General features: G+C 35.3%; 1 protein-coding gene across 1 annotated transcript; it reads left to right on the top strand.

The window, feature by feature from the left end:
* Positions 1-4213: 4213 nt before the first annotated feature.
* Positions 4214-9392, top strand: LOC136230664 (probable WRKY transcription factor 51). Its single transcript, XM_066019811.1, has 3 exons — positions 4214-4445; positions 4513-4644; positions 9140-9392. The coding sequence occupies exons 1-3, from the start codon at positions 4249-4251 to the stop codon at positions 9315-9317; spliced, it is 507 nt and encodes a 168-aa protein (XP_065875883.1). The 5' UTR covers positions 4214-4248; the 3' UTR covers positions 9318-9392.
* Positions 9393-23950: the final 14558 nt, after the last annotated feature.

Raw genomic sequence — 23950 nt, 5'->3', positions numbered from 1 at the left:
TATCAGATTCAAACCTCCTAAGTTAACCTAATAAGTTAAGTCAAAAATATAGATGGCCTGATTTGTGTCTCTAGATATGTCTCTCTCTTCCGCAGCTCACTGTCATCAACTGCATTAGAACGCAAGTGTATACCTTCAGCCAATCGTTCTTGTCGTTCATAATGGAAACAACAATTTCCTCAAAGTTTGTTCAACTTCAACTTGGGTAAGAAGTTCAGAAGTTTCCTACAATCAATTTAAATAAACAATATAACAAGTTAGTAATATAATAACCATTCATATATATTATAGCAGTGGACAAAAATAACTCGAAATTAGTAAGCACGTTGCACGCTATGAAATGCATTTGACAATACACCTGAATTGTTATGAAGTCATTTTTATTGAATGGCTCACATGTCATGATGTTTAATTCCTTTACTGCATACAAACAAAATTGCAAACATATAAAAACTAACACCAAAGCAACATCTTTTTGTCCAATCAAATATTATCACAGCGGAACACATTTACTGCAATCTTGGAAGGTACTATGTGCGTAAATTCAGCACAGAGCAATCATATTGTGGTGCAGATGGTATAGAGGATGAAAGTAATTAATCATGGCAAATGAATAAATATATTATGAAGGGATAAGGTACCAAAATAGGCCTATGATTTTTAGGAAGTCTCAATTTAGACTCCACGTACAAAATAGTACCAAAATAAGCTTAACGTTTGAGTAAAATTGCTCTTAGCTTCCAACGTTAGGGATATAATTGCACCATTTTAGATGTTAAGGGTAAAATTGCTTCTGAACCAAAATGTTAGGGTATTTTTGCACCTTAATCCAACTAATAATAATATTCTGTTAAAAAAAACTAACATTATAAAAAAAACTAGTAACAATATTTATTTTATACAGTTATTTTTTTCAACTTTGTATGAGACTGACAAAATAGAAGCCTTGAATCATGGTTGATTTTTTTTTCTACGGATAATGAAACCCCTCCGAATTTTCGGTCCTTGTCACTGCTGTTAGTTGTTTGTTATTAGTTGTTTAATTATTAGTGTTTGGTAAAATTATATTAAACTGTTACTGTTAGTATAAAACATCTAATATGGACATGTTTTAAATTAATCAACAAATAAAAATAATCTAAATAAATAATTTAACGCTACAAAACATTGTTTTTTCAGCAATGATGTTATAGAATAGAAATAATGTTAAAGAAAAAATATATTTTTGTAGAAATAAGAAGGATAATTTTGTCAGTAACAAATAACTACAAACAGTTGTTCATAAAAAGCTCTAAAACGCTACAGTTTCCATATAAAATGCTAAATGCTACTTTTATATAAATATAACCAAACGCCACATTTCTACGAATGTAGAAGGTTCCCATTCGAAAGCAGAACAAGGTCTTGATGGTTTATGGAATAAGAAGACTATTCCGGATGCAGGAATTTTCACATGCACCTTAATGAGCAAGTGAATTTGCTCATTCACCGTTAGATATAGGCTTATTAAATCTACGCCTCAGGATGCTTTGAACTTCCACCTTAGAATTCTAATAAACCTAGATGTAACGGTGAATGAGCAAATTCTACATGCTCATTAGGGCTGGGCGCGGATCCTGGAGATACTGGACCGGACCGAATATCCGAGGAAAAAACTCCGGAATTGGACCGGACCGTTGACTTTTTTTGGAGAACCGAACTGGATTGGACCGTTGACTTTTTGTCAAAGAACTGGACCGAAATTTATCCAGGACCGGACCGATAACCGGATTGGATTGGATTGGATTGGACCGAACTGAAATAACCGAAAATTTAGCAATAATAAATTTATATTTCATACATTAACTTTATATAAAGAGAAATATTATATAATATAGTTATATATTTTGTAAGGTTTGGTAAACTAATTACAATAATATAAATTTATAATTTATTAATAAGGTATAACATTATATATAGTCATATAAATTATCCTGATTAATTCCCGTTTATAAAATGAAATAAAAAATATTTACCTAAAATATAGACATAGAGAATCGAACACCTATCCAAATGGAACATTGTTAATCGCCTTAACCATACCAATTCTACTTCTTATTAACCATTTAATTTAATTAAGTAACAAATATTAGAAGTTTTAAATATTAAAATTTTTAAACATTTTATAAAATAGAATCACGTGCTTCTTTTACCCATTCTCTCTGCTTCGGGTTTTTTCTAGGGTTCTATCTCCTCCACTGCACTTCATCGCTGCTACCACCTCGCACACCGCTGCTATCACCTCGCACACCGCCACCTCCACCTTGCACAGCGCCACCTCCACCTTTTACCGATCTAAACTCTAGTAAGTTTTCTAAACTCTGGACTTTTATATTTCAATTTCTAAACTCTGTGTTGTGTACATTGTGTAGATTTGAAGTTTTATATGTTCTGTGTTATATTTGAAGTTTTATATGTTAGGGTATTAGATATAGTTCTTAATTAATTCACAGAAGCTTCCTCTAATGGAAAATCAATTAGGAAAATTTTCTTCACCTGGTTTTTCAGCCATGGAAAATTTTCTAGACAGCCACTCCCACCTTTCCCATCTCATCACCTTTTGTTCAATCGGGTATTATAGGGTCTTATAGCTGAAAAACCTTTGCTTAATCTGCCAAGTGAGGACAACATCAATCTGTGACTGAGATACCGACATTGATGAATTGAACCTATAGAAATGCAGATATCATTGCCTACCCCATCCGTCCTTAGTCAGATAACTAAGAATCAAAGAAATTTGATCATCCAAATCTTCTGTGAATAATTAGAAAGTGGACAACTTCTCTATTAAAAGCAGATTGTTGATCACTTGTTAAGAATTCATAATTGTCAATGACATCTTGTTCTTCAAGTGATTGTGAAATATCACTGAAGAAAAGAATAGAGATTACAATAAATATCATGAAAATCCTCAATTGGATATCTAAGGTTTTTTTAACCGAATCAAATGCACTTAACATATTTTTTTCTTTTTACTTTTTGCTAGTGTGTTGATTAATTTTATTGAAGTGAAAGCTAATTAATTCAACATTTGTTGATTCACTAATATGGTAAATTTTATATGTTTAGGTTGATGTTTGGCTTTTACTACATTTGCTTTGGAAAACAAGGAATTTGTTGTGTTAAGAAGATTCAATTACAAATTGGGATGATGATTAGAGAGATTTTGCTAATGAAGTGTTGTCTTTTTTGAATTAAAGGTTGTTTGTTTTTATGGATTTGTTATTTTGTAACTTTGATTTTGTGGGTTTTTTTAGCCTTGTTGTCTACCGTAACTTTTAATACTTTGATTTTGTGGGGTTTTTTTTAGCCTTGTTGTCTACTGTAACTTTTAATGAATGTTGTTTACTTCCTAAAAAAATATCATTTATTTCAAGTTATGTAAGATAATAAAATTTTATATTTTATTATCTTGTAAATTAAATTTTTAATTTATTTTTTAGGACTTAAACTATTAGATATTTATCCGAATCACCGAAAAATTATATTGGATTGGACCGGAACCGAATCTCCGAATCCCCGAACTGGACTGGACTGAAATTTTGGGGCAATTCAATTCTGGAGATTTATTCTTTCAATCCAACCCTGGAGATTTCCTTTTATTAATCTCCGAATTTCAATCCAATACTGGAGATTCATGAATCCCCGACTTGGACCGAACTGTGCCCAACCCTGCTTATTAAGGTGCATTTGATCAAGACTGGTTCCGAATGCGCAGTTGGATGAAGTATACATAGTATAGTTGCTACAAAGAGTAGCTTCAAGAGCTACTATATTACGGATTGGAATGAAATGTTAAACGCTCTTTCAAAAAAATTGAAATAAACACTTCCAAAACCAGAAACACACATTTAATTGTACTAAACTAAACGTGGGCATGTCTTAGATTTATAAATTGACACTTTTTTGCCATTAATTAGCACCATAGATCATATAAGAAAATGAAAATGAAAATACAAAGTGGTCCCAAATGAATGGCAATTAAGCTCCTAGGTGACGTCATCATAATGATGTCAGTATGCATATGCCACGTGGCAATATTGAGGCACCTTCGATGCATCGTTTAGGAAAGTGTCTATGAAGGTGCAGCAGTACTTCCAAAAAGAAAAAAGAAAATGTATTGATTTAGTAATTATTTATATATATTGGATGCTTGCTTACCATTTTCATATTGTCTTCTTTCTTTACTTGTACTAGTGTAAGGAACCTATGAATTATCCTGAAAACCCTAATTATAATTATCCTGATGATTATATGGACTTATGGGCGGCGGCTGAATTTCAGACAACCGATTACCTCAAGTTTGATGAGTTTGGAGATGATTCCCCATCACAAAGCGTAGTGTCATCGGAGCAAGAGGCCGGAATATGTAATCGCAGTGGCAGTGCAACATCAAGAAACATTGGGTAAGTGATGATGATTTAATTATCTTGATCTTTAAAATAAAATAGTAATTGACTTTTGTTTAATCAGTAAATGCAAGAAGAAGCACAAGGTTGAAGGTAGGGTTGCATTTAGAACCAAATCTGACTTGGAGGTCATGGATGATGGTTTTAAGTGGAGGAAGTATGGAAAGAAGTCTGTCAAGAACAATCCTAATCCTAGGTAATTTTTATTATTATTTTCTTTAATTTAAGGAATATTTACATATTCCTGATTGGATTAGGATACAGAATGTGAATCTATTCATTATTATCAGAGGACTCATCATTCTTTGATGCTTGATCATCATTCATTTTTTAGTTAAGCTTTTTATTTTTTATTTGAGCTAGACATTTAATCTTTTATTTTTAATCCCATTAACTTCTTGATAAAAAAAAAACAGATAACTAATATAAAAAAATCAGAACTTAACTTATCCAAATAAAAAATTAAGAATTTAATGACTAAAAAAAATGTAAAGACCTAACCTAGTAGATCCTTGAAAGGATCCCATGTTAACCTCAAGACGTTCATCTCTAACTGAAAAAAATGTAAGCTTGATAAGCTTTGCGCCTGTAGATCCGATAAACGATATTATTGAACCAGAAAAAGCCACAAATAATGAAACCAAAAAACAGATGAAGTGTATAAATCAGTATACTTTTTGGCTTAATTGCTCAAATTTGTACCCACAACCACAAGCTACCATGATATCATTTCATGTCGAATTTGTATTAACATTATAATTTAGGGCAGGGGCGGAGCCAGAGGGGGCGGGGAGGGTCGGCCGACCCTCCGGCCCCGCCGGAAAACCCGAGGAATGGGGTTTTCCACCCTGGTAGAACCAGGGGCCGCCATGGCTGGAGCCCCTCCAGCCATGGCGGCTGCTGCTGAAGAAGAAACCTTCTTCTTCAGCAGCACATCTGATAATAGATGGAAAGGGCAATTTGGCCCTTTCCATCTGTTATTTTTTTAAACCTACAAGGCATTAAACGACCTCGTTTTATGCCTTGTATGTTTAAAAAAAAATGACAGATGGAAAGGGCCAAATTGCCCTTTCCATCTGTTATAAAAAAATAATAAAGGCTTTTCTCTGCTTTCACGCACGCAGAGAAAGAAGAAGAGAAGTGCGGAGTGAAATTTTGGGAAAAATTTCCCAAATCACTCCACACTTTTTTTATTCAAGTATCTATCTATTTTTACTTAATCAATTTTCAATTCTAATTTTTAAGTTAGTTTTTTATTCTTTCAGGTTTAGTTTTATGATTTTTAAATTAAGGATTGTTAAATTAAATTGAATTGATAATGTGGTAGGGTTTTAGGAATTTTGATTGATTGAATTGGTGAATTAAATTGGATAGAATTGGATTCAATTGGTGAATTGAATTGAATGGTTGATATTTAGGGATTTGGATTAAATTGAATTGGTGAAATTGAGTTGAATTAGTGATATTTAGGGATTTGGATTAAATTGAATTGGTGAATTGAGTTGAATTAGTGATATTTAGGGATTTTGATTGAATTGAATTAGTGATGTTTAGGTAATTTTAGATTTTAACTCAATCAATTACTAGTGAAGAGTGAATATACTGAAAAAAAATTCCAAAACAACTTTTTTTATATAAATAAATTTGCAATAGAAATCAAATTCTGGAGTCGTCGTTGGATTTTTTTTTTACATACAATGGAGCCCCTTCGAGGTCCGGGTCCTGGCTCCGCCACTGATTTAGGGATAAGACATATCCTAGAATATGTCTATGGTTTTTGATAAAGTATCGATTTAAACTCCATGTACAAAATAGTACCAATATAGGTTTAATGTTTAAAAAATGTATCAATTTAGGCTTCGATAACGGAACGAGACACACTATAGATATTACTTCGTTAAGTTCTGTCAATTGTACGTGAAAGGAGAAATCAGAACTTAATGGAGTAATATGAATGACGTGTCCAATCCGTTATCGATACATTTTTTAAATGTTAAGCTTATATTAGTGTTATTTTGTACGTGAGCTTAAATTGATACTTCCCAAAAATCATAGGTCTATTTTAGAGATAATATAGGATGAAATTTTTTGATGTTTTAATTTCAGTTATTTTTGGTCATCAGCCTGTAATACTAAAAACTAATAAAAGATCAACGAATATATATGTAAAATAAGATTAAATTTTTGGTCCCACCAATAGATAATGTGGTACAGGTATACTATAATTGTTTCAGTTTGGCTTGCAGAGTAGCACTTATGATGAAATCAAATCTAAAACTACATATATTGATGTCTTTTAACATGTGTCTAATTTAGATGCCGACATGCATCATGTGTTATTTTAAACTAATTGAAATTCAAATATTAGATTGAATTCCTTAATTTCGTTTTGAATTAAATTTGGAATTAAGTTTATATATGAGAAAAATCACATGAAAAGGGAAGGGACTGGACAAGAAAGAATGAATGGGGTCACAATTACTTATAACCATGGAATTTAGGTTTATAGGTTCCAGCACAGCACTTCAACAGAGACTAGAGGCCATTTATATACGTCATCATCCTCCGAATACAAGTGGCGGCGGCTATATGAGTTAAAACACTTATTTAAATTTAGAGATAAAAAAAATACATACAAATTAATAGGGATAAATTAAGCGTACTTTTATTTGGTAGTTATATTTATAATATTTGCAAGAATATTTGAAAATTGGCTAATTTGTAGTCATGAATAAGGCACCAAACCATTCTGTTCAATTATTATTTGTAGGGTTAAAGTATAAAAATACTCTTAAAGTTTTGAGTCATGAGCAATTTTACTCTTAACGTTTAAAATTATTAATTTTATCTTTAATGTTGGAAGCCAAGAACAATTTAACCTCTAACGTTGATAAATTGAGTCAACTTGAGAAATAATTCATCAAACTGTCTTCTCGGTCATGAATCTTGTCATTTACACTTCACACATGCGTCTTTTATCAGTAACAAATCACAAATCTATATTGGGATGTGAAAAAATAAAAAAAATATATACTGTCTTTTTGTACAAATTAGACAAAAAAAAATCAAAAAATTTACCGAATTTATAAATATTAATTTCTAATTCTATTATTAAATTATAAAAAACATGAAATCTTTTTTTTATAACGAATTGTTATGCGATTGGTACAGAATAAAAAACAAAAATATCTATGTTTCATAACAGTGTATGAAATTGATCCAATTTATCAACGTTAGGAGTAAAATTGCTTCTGACCCAAAACATTAGGGGTATTTTTTGTACCTTAACCCTTATTTTTAAGCTTAATACATCATTTGTCCTCTCAACTTGTTCAAAAAGCTTAATTGGTCTCTTATAGCCTCCTCAACTTGTATAAAATGTCCAGTTAGCCCCCTAAACTTGTGTAAAATGTAATTGATGGTCACTCGGATGCAAAAAAAAAAAAATTAAATACGAAAAATATATTATACGAGTCTTAAAAAAAATAAAACGATTTTTGAACCTGCTTTCAGTTATAACATATCATAAAATATACCTTCTTTTAAATGCCTACGAAGGTGGGCGATTTTTGTGTCATTCCCACCTAATTCGATTTCCGCTATCATTATTGGAGTCCCGTGAGTAAATCCTCTCTACAGCTCTAATACTTTCTCTAGGCTTGAATTAAAGTTACCCTTCACCTCCTAACCTTTTCCTTAAGTGGGCTGCTATTTACCGCAATATTTTTTCCACCTACCGCACTATTTTGACAATTATGCCCTCCTCATAATTTAAACTCAAAAAATCAAAAATCTCAAATCCTCTCTAGCTTTTTGGATTTTAAAAAAACCCGACCTAAAACGACATGCCGCCAAAGGCAGGACCGGGTAAAGGCTTCATGAATGCTCCGGTAAGGTTTTTTTTTAAAATTACTCCGAAATCACGGGTTCCGCCTCCGAATCGGAGGCGGAACCCGTATGAATTTAGCCTAAACGGACGGGCCGTGCCGTTTCCACCACGGGTGGAACGGACGAACTGCCCGTTCCACCCGTGGTGGAAACGGCACGCGCCGTTCGTTCCACCGTACGGTGGAACGAACGGCGCTGGTGGAACGAACGGCATGCTCGTTCCACCGTACGGTGGAACGAGCAGCGCATCCGTTCCACCTTACGGTGGAATGGTGGGCGCTGCCCGTTTAGGCCAAATCCATTTAAAAAAAAATTCAAAATTTAATAAACGAAATTTTAATTTACATTTATATCGTATGATTACCTCGTGTACGAAATCATGGTCTTCGGGAATGCTCGGGTCCATTTTCGTCCAATTAGAGTTTTTAGGCTTGGGAGAGAAAGAGAGGAAAAAAAAGTTTTGGTTTTTGAGTTTAAATTATGAGGAGGACATAATTGTCAAAATAGTGCGGTGGTTGGAAAAACATATTGCGGTATATAGCAATACCTTTCCTTAATATATATATATAAGAAATGGATAATATCTGTGAACTAAGCCAAAGTATGTACTGTGCTAAACTCCATGCTTTTAGTGTGGTGTGGCTATAAATAGAAACAAAATTTCATAATGAACTAGTGGCCATGCATTCTTGCGTGATAAATAATTGCAGGTGGGTGGGGTGGGGTACGAATATTTTCATATTTGTTTTTCCTATTTTGGGTAACTTACTGTGAAAATTTCAATGATTTTTGGGTGAAAACAGGAATTACTATAAATGTTCAAGCGAAGGATGTAATGTAAAGAAAAGAGTTGAAAGAGATAGAGAAGACTCAAGATATGTAATAACTACATATGAAGGTGTCCATACTCATGAAAGCCCATCTCTCTTGTATTACAAACAAAACCCTCCTATGTATGCTAATGCCTCCATATATGTTTAATACTTTCACTATCCAAACATATGTTACTTCTCTCTATTTTATCTACCTATTGTAATAATATTTTATATTATATTAGTGTTGTATGTACATAATTAGGGTAAACTATATCGGATCAAAGTCACTGTAACTATGCTTTTACCAACATTAACCGTTCAACTTTGAATTTTAATATAAAAGTCACTCAACTTTTTCCATTACGTATTGCGGAAACGATTAAAAATTTGAAAGCTAAACCATAAAACAAAGAGAGAACACCAAAATTTAACAAAGTTCGATAAATATTACCTATGTTCTCAGACACTACTAATTAAATAGATATTTCACTATTGAGCAAATATTACAACTAAGTAAGGAAGAAGAAATATAGCTAAGCATTAGAATTAGAGGAGACAAGTTGTGGGATACTTTGGCCTAAAACCTAAAGCCTAATAGTAGTTTACAAAAAAAACCAAACCAAAAGCATTCCAATTTAGGATTTGGAAACTAATATACTGCTTCTTCTCCTCTTATGCACTTATTGACTTCTAATATGGGATTAATAAAAGGGGCACATTTCTACAATCTCCACTTGAGGACATTAATCAAGTCTAAACAATGTTGATACTTGATTAATGTTACAATCTTTGTTGCCAATGAGATTGTCCGCCATTGGAATCTTTTAAAGTTATATTTGACCCACTTCAAGAAATTTCCTTACAAAATGATAACTGGCATTAATATGCTTCGTCCATGCATGATAGAATTGGTTCTTTGCTAAATAAATAGCAATTTGACTGTCACAATGCATTTTGACATGCTTCTCACCAACTCCTAAATCTTTCAGCAACCCCTGAAGCCAAATTGCCTATTTAACAACCTATGTAACTACCATATTTGCCTCTGTTGTAGACCTATAACTAACCGATGTCTTTGTTAGAGTAAACAAATAAACTATAGTGGATCATCAATTATCTAAACCACCATTATAATTGGAATAACAAAATCCAACTATGTATTTACCAACTTTCTCATCCCAATGAAGCATCAAACCAACATCCACGGTATATTAAATATACCGCATAACCCATTTCACAGCTTGTCAATTTTCTTTATCAGGATTATGCATATAGATGCTCACAATTCCAACTACTTATGAAATATCAGGTCTCATGCACAACATCGCATACATCAAGCTACCAACTGCATTCACATATGGATTGGAACCTTTGACATACATTCTCGATCTTCATAACTTTTTGGAGACATGATTGCTTTGATTTTGAAGTGAGGGGCTAGTGGAGTACTAACTCATTTTGCATTTTCATCCATGCCAAAATACTTTAGTACTTTTCTCAGATATTCTTTCTGAGTCAAACAAAATATCCAAATTTTCTATCTCTGCTTATTTTCATACCGAGAATCTTCTTAGCCTCACCTAAATCTTTCATCTCGAACTCTTGGTTCAACTGAGCCTTCAACTTCTTAATCTCTCATTTATTCTTTGAAGCAATCCACGTATCATAGACATAAAGGAAGAGATAGATAAAGGATCCATCTTGTAGCTTCCACAAATATACACAGTGATAATATTTGCTTTTCGTGTACTTCTACCTCAACATTAATTTATCAACTCATGTGTACCATTACCTTGATGATTTTTTCAACTTGTACAACAATTTCTCCGACTTGCATACTAGATTTTCCTTACCAGCAACCGTGTACCCTTTTGGTTGAGTGATATAGATTTCCTCTTCCAAGTCTCCATGTAAAATTGTAGTCATTATATCTAGTTGAACTAGTTCCAAATCCAATTGCGTTACTAAGGCTAACAAAATTTTCATGGAGGTGTGCTTCACAATTATAGAAAACACTTCAATTTAATCAATTCCTTCCTTCTGAGCGTAGTCTTTAGCCACCTATCTTGACTTGTAGGGAATGCTAAACTCGAAGCCATGGATTCCATGTATACTAACCAAGTGTGGACTTTGGTTGATCCAACCGAAAGGATAAAATCCATTGGGTGCAAATAGATCTTCAAGAAGAACACATACATGGATGGAAAGGTTAACACCTATAAGGCTAGGTTGGTAGCGGAAGGTTATCGTCCAAACCAAGGAGTTGACTATGACGAAACTTTCTCTCCAATAGCCATGTTCAAAATCCATCAAGATCTTGCTATTCCCGCTCATTTTGATTATAAGGTTTGGCAAATGGATGTGAAAACAACTTTTCTAAACGGAAACCTGCTTAAGGATGTATACATGATGCAACTTGAAGGTTTTATCAAAGGATGCAAATAAAGTTGCAAACTTCAAAGGTCCATTTATGGACTTAAGCAAGCATCTAGGAGTTAAGCGTTTTGATGAAACCATAAAACAATTTGGTTTCGAGCAACACACAAAAGAAGCTTGTGTGTACAAGAAAGCTAGTGGGAGCCCATTCATTTTCTTAGTGTTATATATCGATGATATTCTACTAATGGGAAACGATGTAGTCATGTTGCAATAAGTGAAAATTTGGCTATTTGTCCATGAAGGACTTGGGAGAAGTAGCTTATATCTTAGGGATTAAAATCTATAGAGATAGATTGAGAAGAATGCTTGGTCTCTCCCAGTCCACATACATTGACAAAGGTGCTAAAGTGTATGCATGAATCGAAAAGAGGAAACTTGCCCATGGTTCATGGAGTTAAGTAATCATCAGTGTCCCAAAACTAAAGATGAAAGTAACACATGAATGTAATTCCTTACTCTAGTGCGAGCGATTGGTTCAATTATGTAAGCTTTGCTTTGCACCAGGTCTGATGTAACGTTTGCATTAAGCATGACAATTTGCTATCAGGAAAATCTAGGTGATGGTCACTGGATTGCTGTCAAGAACATTCTTAAGTACTTGAGAAGGACTAAAGACATGTTCCTTGTGTATGGAGGAGGAGAACTAAAAATATGAGGATTTTCAGATGTTAGTCATCTAGCATATGAGAATGATTTCAGATCCCAATCAGGATACCTGTTTATTCTGAATGGGGGCACGGTCAGTTAGAAGAGTTCCAAGCAGGGAAGCATTGCTTTCTCTACAATTGAGTCTGAGTACATCGCGATTGTAGAGGCAATAAAGGAGGTAGTTTGGATTAGGAAGTTTGTGAAAGAACTAGTGTTGGTCCCTTATATTACAAGAATAAGTTCCTAAGCGGGGGTTAAAGGCACTATTTAAAATTTTGTTTTATTAGGCCGACTTGTCTTAGTTATGACTTAAGATTTTTCTCTTAATTCTTAGCACAATGATAGTGGGTAAGGTTAGAGGCAGCTTTAATTGATCAATGACTAAAGCTGCTTTTAATGTTGAGTCAGAAAATAGCACTTGGGAGTCTATTCCTGAGCTCAGCACCGAATCACTCAACTCAGTATTCATCCAGTTAAGCATTTACTAGACAAAATAAAAAGCAAGCAGATTGATGCGCCTTACGGCGTCGGTACCGCAATGCTCATTAAGAGATAAGTGTACCCCGTCACTATCAAGTAATAAAATCTGGACAAGTCCAGGTATCGAATCCACAGGATTTATTCCTACAAGTATCGAGCTACTTGGTCTCAGGTGTAATCTAGGCTATGGGGGGTTTGAATTGGTTTTGATTAAATTAATCTACTCCTAGTTGAATTACTCTACTCCTAGCTAAGTTATGCTAATTCGAACTAAGTTATTCTACTCCTAATTAAGTTAAACTACTCCTAAGTGATCTTTTACCAATGTAATTACCCGAAAGGAGATGAGAGTGATACGATAATAATGAGAATAGATTATTTAGACAACGGAATTAAAACATAATCTAAGTCACTTGTGTCCGAGGCGATTAACCCTACCTATCCTCCTGAGGTACCTAGTTCGTGATTCCCTTGTAAGGCCGAAATTAGCTCTAAGGCTCAATAATTTGGGCTTAATCTTCTATAGGGTCGTCAATCCTATAGGCACTGACTAGGTCAGATTCAGCTCGCAATATGTGCCAACTTAATTTTTGGATTATCGAATGAGTTAAACCAATCAGACAAAGCGTAAGACAAAGATTTAAGCAATGGAACAATTGAATAAACAAAACTATAACATATATTAAAGATGAAAAGTATTGTCACGAAGATACAATGAGCCTAGGATTCATAACATGGATCGGAGGCTAGACATAATATAAAAGAAGAAAAATCCCTTTTAGGGAACCTGTCTACCAATGCAGGCGTTTTCCTAGGACTTAAGGATGGAACTTGAGCAATCCTCGGTAAACGGAGCTTCGGAGGTGTCTTCAATGGAGGTTGAAGGTGTAGGAAAATAGACAAGCCTAGGCATAACGGAATAATAAAATTTTATCTATTTTATCTATTTCCCTTTTCCAAGATCTGTTAACCGTTATTTCATATAAGGAGGGATAGAAGGAAATACCTTTTCTGAAGTTCTATCTACAGTTGCAAACGAAGTGCCCACAACTTCTTTTATCAAATCCGAGATCCACGAATTGTTTGTTCAACACAGAAAACAATAACCGATTAGTAATCAACCTTAATAATAAACAATCACAATGATTGTCTCTAACGGGATCGATACGAGATCAAAGAAAGAGTTAGAAAGAATTTAAATTACCTGAGACGGAGACGAAACGATTTCTCTTCCTCTTCTATTGTGTGTGTATCGAAATCTGGGGTTAGGGAGTCTATTTATAGACTTCTCTAAACCTTAATCCCAGTTGTGTTAGATAATTAAATAATCAGAATCTCATTCGGAATAGGATTGCTAATTAGATAATTAAATAAACACTTCATTATTATCTAAATAATAACTAATTATATCTAGATAATATTATTAATCAAATTAATAATCTAATTATTGTTAGAGATAATTAATTAGAGTTTCATTCCCATTAAAATCTCTAATTAACATTATCACACAATCCATTAATTTAATTTATAACTATAATCCAATTATAACTATTAATCAAATTAATTTATCCCTAATTACTATATAAATTTCGGCCCATGTGTAGTGTTTGGCTAATTACATTTTCGTCCTCTGGTTCCAAGTCCCATATGCGACCCATTAGGTCCTTTATTGCTACTAGCCATATATATCCTTTGAAATTAAATCATCATGATTATTTCAACACATATATAACAGAATACCGTCGCGAGCTGTTACTAGCAGAACCTATGATATTCCCCCAGAGCAATTAAGAAGTCAGGTTGATAACTGACGTTAACCTTTCTGCATTAGGTACAGTATAATATGATCCTTCATCAACTATATCCTGTTGGTCAATTCCTTATAACCATGGAACGTGTCAAGGTTACATATAACGAAGAGTCTGTTTTACTTGTACAGGTTGAATTCACTTTGAAAGATAAGTTAAGTGAAATTTCTATTTCTACTCTTAACTCTATCACCTTGCAAGGATTTCAATTAATTCACCACAATCGGCCATTTGGATATATCTCCCATTTATCAGGAGCGATGAATGCTTAATCTGACATTAACTATTCTGCAACCACTTTGTGTGATACCCAACCCTGCTCTTACACACCCCAGGCTCCCACCTGTAATGGATCGTGCTCGCACAGAATCTAAGTATCACACTCTATGATCCAGAATCACTAATTAATGAATGTTTAAGTCTGAGGATTAGTTATACCTATTAATACCAATGAGATGAACAGTTGACACATTTAGATAGATTAATCCATACTGTTATCTCAAGTCGGGTCCCAATCCTAATGAACTCCTTCACCGGATACATGTAACTGTCTAGATATCTCTATATCTAAAGCTTGTGAGATCAGCTTTCTGTCTTGACAGAAAACACTGTTACATGCAAGTCTCAACAGTGATATGCCAACCCCTATAACATATCACTTGACTTGGGTTGATTTTAAGTTTATTGATCTTGTTATAAAGTACAGTCTCACTTCATGCTTGTATGAACACTTTATAATTATTAAACAAACTTAGGATTACTTCCTTTATGAAAGATTTGTGCCTTATATATAGTTACATATTAATGTTATATATCTGATTAAACAAATGACTAAATAAACAATTTATTCATTAATATTTATATCCTAAAACAATTGTCTTTAGGACACTAAACTCCAACAGAAGGAGGTGGAGGAGGTGGAGAGGATTTCTCAAGGTGAAAGCTAAGAAAATTACAAAGATAAAAGATATCTATTTTACAATTGCGAAATCCTATTTATAGACGCGGTTCGATCCCTCTTTCTGACCTAATTCGTATCCTTTTGCAGGTGGGAAGACGTGGGGTCGATCGTGGGCCTATAGAGGACAACTCGACGCGAGCTGGCACGGCCAGTTCGCCCGAGCAGTGAGCTGGCCTCCAGGGGCTAGCTCGCCGATCTGGCCCTAAAAAGGCCATTTCGACGAGCGGGAATGCCCAGAACGCCTTGCGCGACTGCTGGATGTCCCGAAATGCAATTTTCACCTTTCTCGTTCCTATTTTAACCTGCACATACACGTAAACTCCAAATAACATTAGTTCTGAGGCTAAATTGACCCGCCAATCGCTTATTTTGAGTAAACACTCTGTTCGGTGCGACTTTTGGCGGATCAATTAGCTATAAAAGGTAATGGAAATTTAACGTTCATGCTAATTTGGCCATATTTGCCTAAAATAATCAGAAAACGAGCCTAAACAAGGAAAAGTAAATAGAACATATACAATTTCTAACTAACTCACACAAAAGCATATAAATGCGAGAATTGCTCGCTTATTCATAAAATAACGCTAAAAACCGTCCTAAAACCATACCCAAAGATAGGGGTTTTTGACCCCTATCACAAATAAAGGAGTTAAGGGATAGAAAATGTTACTCAACAGTTTTATCCTGGTTCGGCCTCTTGCCTACATCCAGTCCCCGGAATCCTTTCGAGCTTTAATCCACTACTGAGCTCTTTTGGGTAGAGAACAAACCCCTTACAATAGTAAGCGAGTATACAGAGTACCATCCTTTAAATCCTATCCTCAACACTACCTACCTCTGAGTGCTAAATACCAAGCAACTCAGAGTCTCCTAACAATTTGATAATTGATAAATTTTTGTTCTAATAACAAAGAACACTTTGAAAGATCTAATCTAGTCTTTTACACAAAAATAAGAGTTGGTGTAAGATTGCTTTGCTTTTGCACAGAACTTCAAGGAAGAATTTGGTCAGCGTTTCGACTTGTTGAAGAACTGCATCGATTGAAGAAAATGATAGGCCTATTTATAATGACACTTGAACCATCGGTCGTTTCGAATTTCGAAATAACTGTTGGAGGGAAACGACTCTTCTTTCCTTTTCGTTCCTCGATGCTCAGTGTCGCGGCCAATTAGAACGTAGTCTTTTTGTATTGATCAGTGCTTCATTTGCTTTTGGTCAGTAAACGTCAAGTTGTCTCTCCATTTTCGGTAAAGATTCCTAGACAGCTTCTCTGTTGCATCTGATCCTTTCCTCATTTGGATAAACTTTGTCCCCAAGTTTATTAAGTAAACTTATGCTTTATCTTCTTGTCCGTTGAACTCAGTGACTTCATTGTGAAGGAGTTAGCCAATCTTTTGGATCCTTCTACTTGCTGGACTGAGTTGAATCACAAGCCTTTGATATGTTTGACTTTAGCTTGGGCCTTGACCTTGCTTATTGGGCTTTGGGCTTTATCTTAATGTCTTTCACACTTGTATATATAAATACTCAAAAACAAAACTCAATAAACACATTAGTAACACATAAATCAAATCACTTAAATTTAATGTGTTGGAATTTTATTTTAGGGATTTAATTCTAATTTAAATAGATTTGTCAAATCAAAATCATTGTGGAAATGTGTTTTAACAAACTCCCCCATTTTGATGTTGGTAAAAATATTAAAATTAGAACATAGCATGAAGCTCCCCCATGATTGATGACCTTACTTTTGCTTCTGAGTTCTCCCCCATAAGGGTTGGCCTACTGACTTAGCTTTACATTGAACAGTTTAAGGTTTAAATAGCAAGGCTGAGTTATAGGTCAGAAGCAACTCAGTTTAAGAACATGTTCATTTCACTCAGTCCTGATACTTGTAAAAAAAATTATTCTATTAATTAGGTGTGATCAGGTATCAGAGTTGAGAATGGGTTTGAGTTGTCAAAGACACTGAGTTAAAGTACTCAGTGGTATAAAACTTGAATGAATTTTATTATGCTCTTAGGTTGAGTTATTTGTTCAATATCTCTTAAGTGTTAGACATTATAAGCAAGCCATGATATTTATAATAAAGGCAATCAAATAGAAGCATAATCAACACAGTATAGAGATGAAAGATACGTTCAATTTAATTAACACAGTAGATAAGCACATCAGCAGTTATACACTTAAATAAAAAGAAACTAGAAGATCAAATAAGCTATCTAGCTATCTAAAGGGTCTATCTATTTCTTAATATTGCATTGAACGGTTTTGGACTTTCTTGGCTATTGTTGCTGTTGTTTCTCTTTCTCAGAGTCTACTGGTTGTTTAGTACCGGTGGAAGAAGAATGATGTTTGGCTTGTTAAGTATTAGGATGAGTAGTCCTTTGTTCTTCCTTGGTTTTTCCTTTTTCTTTCTCCCCCTTTTTGCCAGCATCAGTACTGGGTTGAGAAGTAGAAGGGAGAGATTGTCCAGCAACGCTGCTTCTGGAAAGCTGAGTTGAAAACTATTTGAGCTCACTTGAACTTGCGGAGAGTCCATTAAACAGAGATAGTCCTGAAGCCATTTGTTCTGACGACAGAACACCAGTTGCACTCATGTTGCTGATAATGAATTGGAATGCTTTAGTGTGCTAAGATATTGAATCAGTAAGCTGAGAGATGCACTTCTGATGAAGGCTCGGTATAACACTGTCATGGCTCCAGTGTTGATGGGACAGTTGTTGGACATATCGATGAGTTTCCTTTGTATTGTGGTAGATGGCAGAGGTCTTTTGTCAATAACTTCCATGGTGGCATGATTGATATTTAGAAGTCGAATGGCCTCACCAACTTGATCAATGATGCACTCAAAAGAAGAGCTGACTGTCTGCTAAACTTTAAAGAGTTTAGAACTCGGCTGTTGGAAGTGAGAGTTGGCTGATCAGTGGTCACAACAGTTGATTTGATGTTCGAGAGAACCACGATCTTCTCTTTAAGATAATCCATGTGCTTGATCATCATCAGTTGTAGTGCTTCCGTGCGATCAGCAAACGCTGAGTAGCGTTGCTAAAAGACCAGTGCAGTTAAGGAATTGAGGAGTCATTTGATACTGTTGAGCTCATTCAGTAACTGCATTGTCTCGCTGAGTGGAGTGGACTCAACAGAGGTGTTGGCGGAGGTCGAGGTCTGAGACTTAGCCATATCATGGACCAGGTCAAAAGCAGCTTGGAGAATCCGTTTACCTTCCTCAGTGGCATTTATGAATGACTGTTCAGGAGTTTCCCTTTCGGGGTCAGTAGTAAGCTCAGTGACCTGTTCCTTGTTTTGTCTAGTAGATATGTTTTGAGGTTGAGGATTTCGGACAGGAGTTTCAGAATCATGAGTTGCATACTCAATGGTGGAAGAATTGGGAGCTTCAGGATTGGATTCAGTGGGGCCCAAGTTGGGTTCAGTAGAGGCTTGTTCCTTTGTGTTAGGAATAAAGGCTTGATTTTCCTGAGTTTAGGGCTCAGTCAATGGGACGACAGTTTGGAAGAATGGGAAGGTGATGTTGATTATTGATGGGTCAAGGGGTGTGTTATCAGCATTCGTTGCCTCATCAACGAAGTGAACCTTGGGCTTATTGCTCATCTTTTTATATATTCTCTCTCGACTCGATCGATGGTGTTTATGTTTAGGAGAGGAAGTTGGGATAGGAGCTGGTGATGGAGGAGGAGTTAGGTTTTTCTGAACCGGTTCCTCCTCAGTGTGAATTGGTCATCCTGCTGGTCAGTAGATGGTTTATTTGTGAAAGGAATGGAGAACACAACATGGGTTTGTTGAGCTGGAGCAGTGGTGGAAACGGGAGTGACTTCAGTGGCCATCCCTTGTGTTTTGAGGAAGTGGGAGTCCTCGGGAATGGCAATGGCCAGTGGCGCAGGTGTTAGTGGCTTGACCCTTATTTTGGAGCTTTCTTCTTTAGAGGCTGCTCATCCTCTAAATCCTCAATAGAGGGCCGTTTTGGCCGTGTCTCAGTCGGCGTAGGCTCAGAGTCAGGTTTGGAGACCCTGACCTTCTTTGTAACGTCCTTAGGGGACTTAGGCTCATGAGATTTAGGCTCACCATTCTTTCGTTTCTTGCCCTTGTTGGGCTTGGCAGCTTCAGTGCCCTCGTCCTTCTTTCCTTTAGGCACTTGCACTCTGCTATCTGCAAGAGTCTGGAGACACTCAGCAGTGATCTCTGTGCCTTCCTCAACCTTCTCTCCTTCAAGGTAAATCTTGTGGTGCTTCATAATGGCTTTAATAAGTGAGCCCAATCTGAGCTTCACAGTACTGCGTTGGAAGGCACTAACCAAAAAGATGGGCATGTTCAGTGGCTTCTTCTCCAGCATGTGCCGGATTAGGCACTGCTCGACGTTAAAGGCAAATATGGTTGAGTTGATTTTTAGGAAGAGGAAATTGGTTATCATATAATGGGCTTGCCTCTGAGGTTAGGAGAGAGAAGTGGCGGACACTTCACCAGTAAAGCCTTTGGGTTTGCAGTACTCCTTGTCATAGTCAGTGGTGCACCTCACGGTGTCGGTACCGCAACGCTCACTAAGGGATACGTGTACCCCGTCGTTATCAAGTAATAAAATTTGGACAAGTCCAGATATCGAATCTACATGATTTATTCCTACAAGTATCGAGCTACTGGGTCTCAGGTGTTATCTAGGCTTGGGGGGTTTTGAGTTTGTTTGTTTAAATTAATCTACTCCTAGTTGAATTACTCTACTTCTAGCTAAGTTATTCTAATTCTAACTAAGTTGTTCTACTCCTAATTAAGTTAAACTACTACTAAGTGATCTTTCATTAATGCAATTACCTGAAGGAACATGGTATGAACGATAATAATGAAGATAGATTATTAGGTCAATTGATTAAAAACCTAATCTAAGTCACTTGTATTCAAGGCGATTAACCCTACTTACCCTTCTGAAGCCCCTAGTGCGTGATTCCCTTGTAAGGCCGAAACTAGGTCTAAGGCTCAGGAATTTTAGGCTTAATCAACTAAGAGGTCGTCAATCTCCTAGGCTCTGACTAGGTCAGATTCAGCTCACAATATGTGCCAACTAGATTTTTGGGCTTTTGAATGAGTTAAACCAATTAAATAAAGTGTAAGACAAAGATTAAACAATTAAATCATTGAACAAAATAAGAGTTAAAATATTATTAAAGAAGAAGAATAATGTCATGGGATACAATTAGCCTAGGATTCATAGACTGTATCAAGGGATAAAAACATAATTAGATGAAAGAGATGAGAAAATCCCTTTCAGGGAACCTGTCTACCCTGCAGCTGTAGACACTGGAGTCGGAACCCTATGATGAAAACCTTTTAAAGATGATTGGAAATATGATCAGGAATGGATCACGAAAAAATCCATCGTTAGAAAGCCAAAGTCAATCATTTTCCATTCAAAACCAAATTTCTTTAGAGCACCAAATAGATTTTTTGGATATCTTAGTGAGTCATGTCCCCCGAGAGTGTCATAACGCACTTTTCCGGGCTCAATTCAGAGGTGTAACAAAGAATATGTGATTAGTTGAAGTTTTCGGGCGAAATTCGGGATAAAATAGGAAATAACCTTAGTTTGGGTCAGTTTTAGCCTTAGGTTATTAGATGCAAAAATGTCCGTCTCGTCGAAACGAGTCCAACATGACAAAAATCGTCAAAGTCGGAGATCGATAAGATCATTTTTTATATAAAAGAAATACTTGGACAGATTACGACGGAAATTTCCGTCAGTAATCCGTTGGTGCGACTGGGCTCTTGTTGCTGGCCGCTGGGCCCAACAGCAGGCCCAGCTCGCCCAGCAGCTTTGTGCTGCGTATAACAATACCTAATTAATTAGGTTAAGTCTAATTATAAGCCCAAAATTTCATTTTTAACCCTGCATCTTGTTCTTTTTTCTGAAACTAGCCCTGAACTCTAATATTTACCTATAAATAGTAGCTCTTTCACAGCTTTGAGCCAAAAAAAAAAGAGGACGAAAATATACTAGGAGATAGCCGAAATTCTACCAAACCCCTCCAAATAAATTCTAGTTTTTAGTATTCATCACCCGTGTTCCATATTTGTGATTTTTCTAATCATTCCACAACCTAGGTAAAGGTTTCTGAGGGACAAATCATGTCTATTATTTAATATTTGGTACTCTGAAATATAGATTGTTCTTCTCCTTTTTGATTTTATTTTTCATTGTTGATTTCTATTGTCAATAGGCTATCAAATATATTTTATGTATATATTTGATCCCTAAATTGATTTAATTTAACCCTAAAGCAATGATTTACCAGTTAAATCATTTGTTTTGAGCCTTTTTATTTATTTCAATCAACATACTCTTTCTTTATATACTTTTATTCCTTCTGATATTAATAATATTACAAGTTAATATTATTGATCTAATTGGTTCTTTTCGTTCATAACAATGATTTGGGATAAACGAATCAACTCGAGATAAATTTTATCTCACAATCGTTTAAGTACCAATAGTTGTGATAAAACTTTCTTTTCTATTCATTTTAATTTCTAACCTAATAACTTCATTCTTTCGCTTTAATCCATGATTTAATAAACTTTATTTTTGTTCACTTTAATATTTAATTTGGAACTTTTCATTTTATTCACTCCAACCCCTAATTTAGAACTTTTCCTTTTATTCATTCTAGTCCCTATTTTGGAACTTTATATTTTATTCACTTTGGTCCTTAATTTAGAGTTTTCCACTTTCTTTCAATTATGTCCTTAAATAAACTTTTTAAGTTTATTCAATTTAGTCATTTGTCCATTTTTACACCATAACTAATTGTACAACTATGTTATTTGCTTCTAATATTTTATTTTGGTTGATATGAGTATGGGGGAAACAGTATTTTGGTGTGGATTGAAGACCCGGGAATGCCCGGATGTAATTGTATTTATTTTGTGCCTATTTCATTGCTTTTGGGGTTGTAACATTTTGTTTATTTTCTTTTGTATACAAATGTGCAATATGACATAAAAAAATGATATTTTCCAAACAAATCACATTCAAAACGAATTTAAAAAGCTTAAAAGAGTTATTAATAGCCTGATTGTATTTAGAAATGCTAAGTAGGAGGCCGATGGGTTCACCGGGCGATTTTGGGGGTGCTTAATATTTCCTTTCGAGGAGATATTAACCTTCCCCAAGCGTACCTAACTTCCCGAACCTACTTGCTTCTCGCAAGGAATCTCAGTAACATTCTCGGACCTAAAATCCGAGTGGCGACTCTTTCTCCAACACCGGCCCTGCCGAGTTAGTCGTTTTCTCTAGTGGACCTCGAGTCCAAACAGCACCGTAGTAGTCATGGCGGACCTCCCGTGGGTGAAAGCCCGTCGAGATAGGCTTCGTCCACAGTGGCGACTCTGCTGGGGATAAAGAGAAGTTGATTCCGAAAAACAATTTCTTCTGTACTTTTTGAACTATTCTTACTCTCTTTTAAGTTCGCATAGCATTTGCATACAAAAGAAAACCTTTTGGGCAATTCTCACGAAAGTTCTCCAAGAATCCATTCGATACTTGGGGCCTACCTAGAGTCAATGCCCCCTTGTAAAAAGTTTTGGACTATTCTAACTCCATTCGAAAGGAATAGTTTGATCTTTTTGCAATGGTCCCCATCTCTCAATCAAACCTCATGTAATGGCTTTAGTTACCTCCCTTAGGATAAAACATGATCCTAATAATGATTTTGATTTCCTATTGTATTTTGGCCTTTTGTTTGTCTTTTGTTATAGCCTATGACATACCTAAAGTTTCATACCTCTTTCATAGATATTTTACCTCTTTGTTCAAACCCGAAAGAAGGAGCAAAATTCTAATCTAGCATGACCTATTCTGAAAGGAACTAAGTAGTCTCTTTAACCATGACTTATACTAGATCCAAAAATTTCATGTTTCCCAAAAAGAGATTTCACTTCTTTCGTCAATAAGGGAAAAATGAAATCTAAGGTCGGTACACACCATGATTCAAAGAGACCACTTTGGCATCTTTTTTCCAAGTCATGTCATATTAGAATTAAAATTTCAGTTTGCTATAATCTATGTCAAAAGAATAGGGTTTCAAGTCTTTTAGTATAGGATGTACTACACCCAAAGTCTCCGTTTACTTAAAAGAGCTTTTCATCTCTTTCAAATCAAAACAGTAATGGAGATCAAGGTTGGTACAACCTATAGTAAACAAAACGAACATGTCATTTAAAGGTAGTACGTGTCATACTTGAAACGAGAGAAAACCCCAGTAGAGATTTCAACTCTATCCTAAGGGTACTTCCGAAATAAATCCGACATAGCCTATTTTAAAAAGACATCGACTTGTCTAGGGCAACCTTTGCTATATCCAAGTTTTGGAAATCACCCTGAGGAGGCTTGAAACTCCAAATGTTGAAATGGGCGGATTCTACAGACTGAATTGGTATAGTTTGTCCTAAACAAGACC

This window comes from Euphorbia lathyris, chromosome 5 (genome assembly GCF_963576675.1).
Source record: "Euphorbia lathyris chromosome 5, ddEupLath1.1, whole genome shotgun sequence".
NCBI lineage: Eukaryota > Viridiplantae > Streptophyta > Magnoliopsida > Malpighiales > Euphorbiaceae > Euphorbia > Euphorbia lathyris.
The sequence above is the reverse complement of the archived record's forward strand: the minus strand, read 5'-3'. Positions and strand labels throughout refer to the sequence as shown.

Coding starts and splice junctions, on each gene's coding strand:
- LOC136230664 (XM_066019811.1), top strand. CDS start 4,249: ATGAATTATCCTGAAAACCCTAATTATAATTATCCTGATGATTATATG. Junction 4,446..4,512: donor GCAACATCAAGAAACATTGG/GTAAGTGATGAT, acceptor TTGTTTAATCAG/TAAATGCAAGAAGAAGCACA. Junction 4,645..9,139: donor AAGAACAATCCTAATCCTAG/GTAATTTTTATT, acceptor GGGTGAAAACAG/GAATTACTATAAATGTTCAA.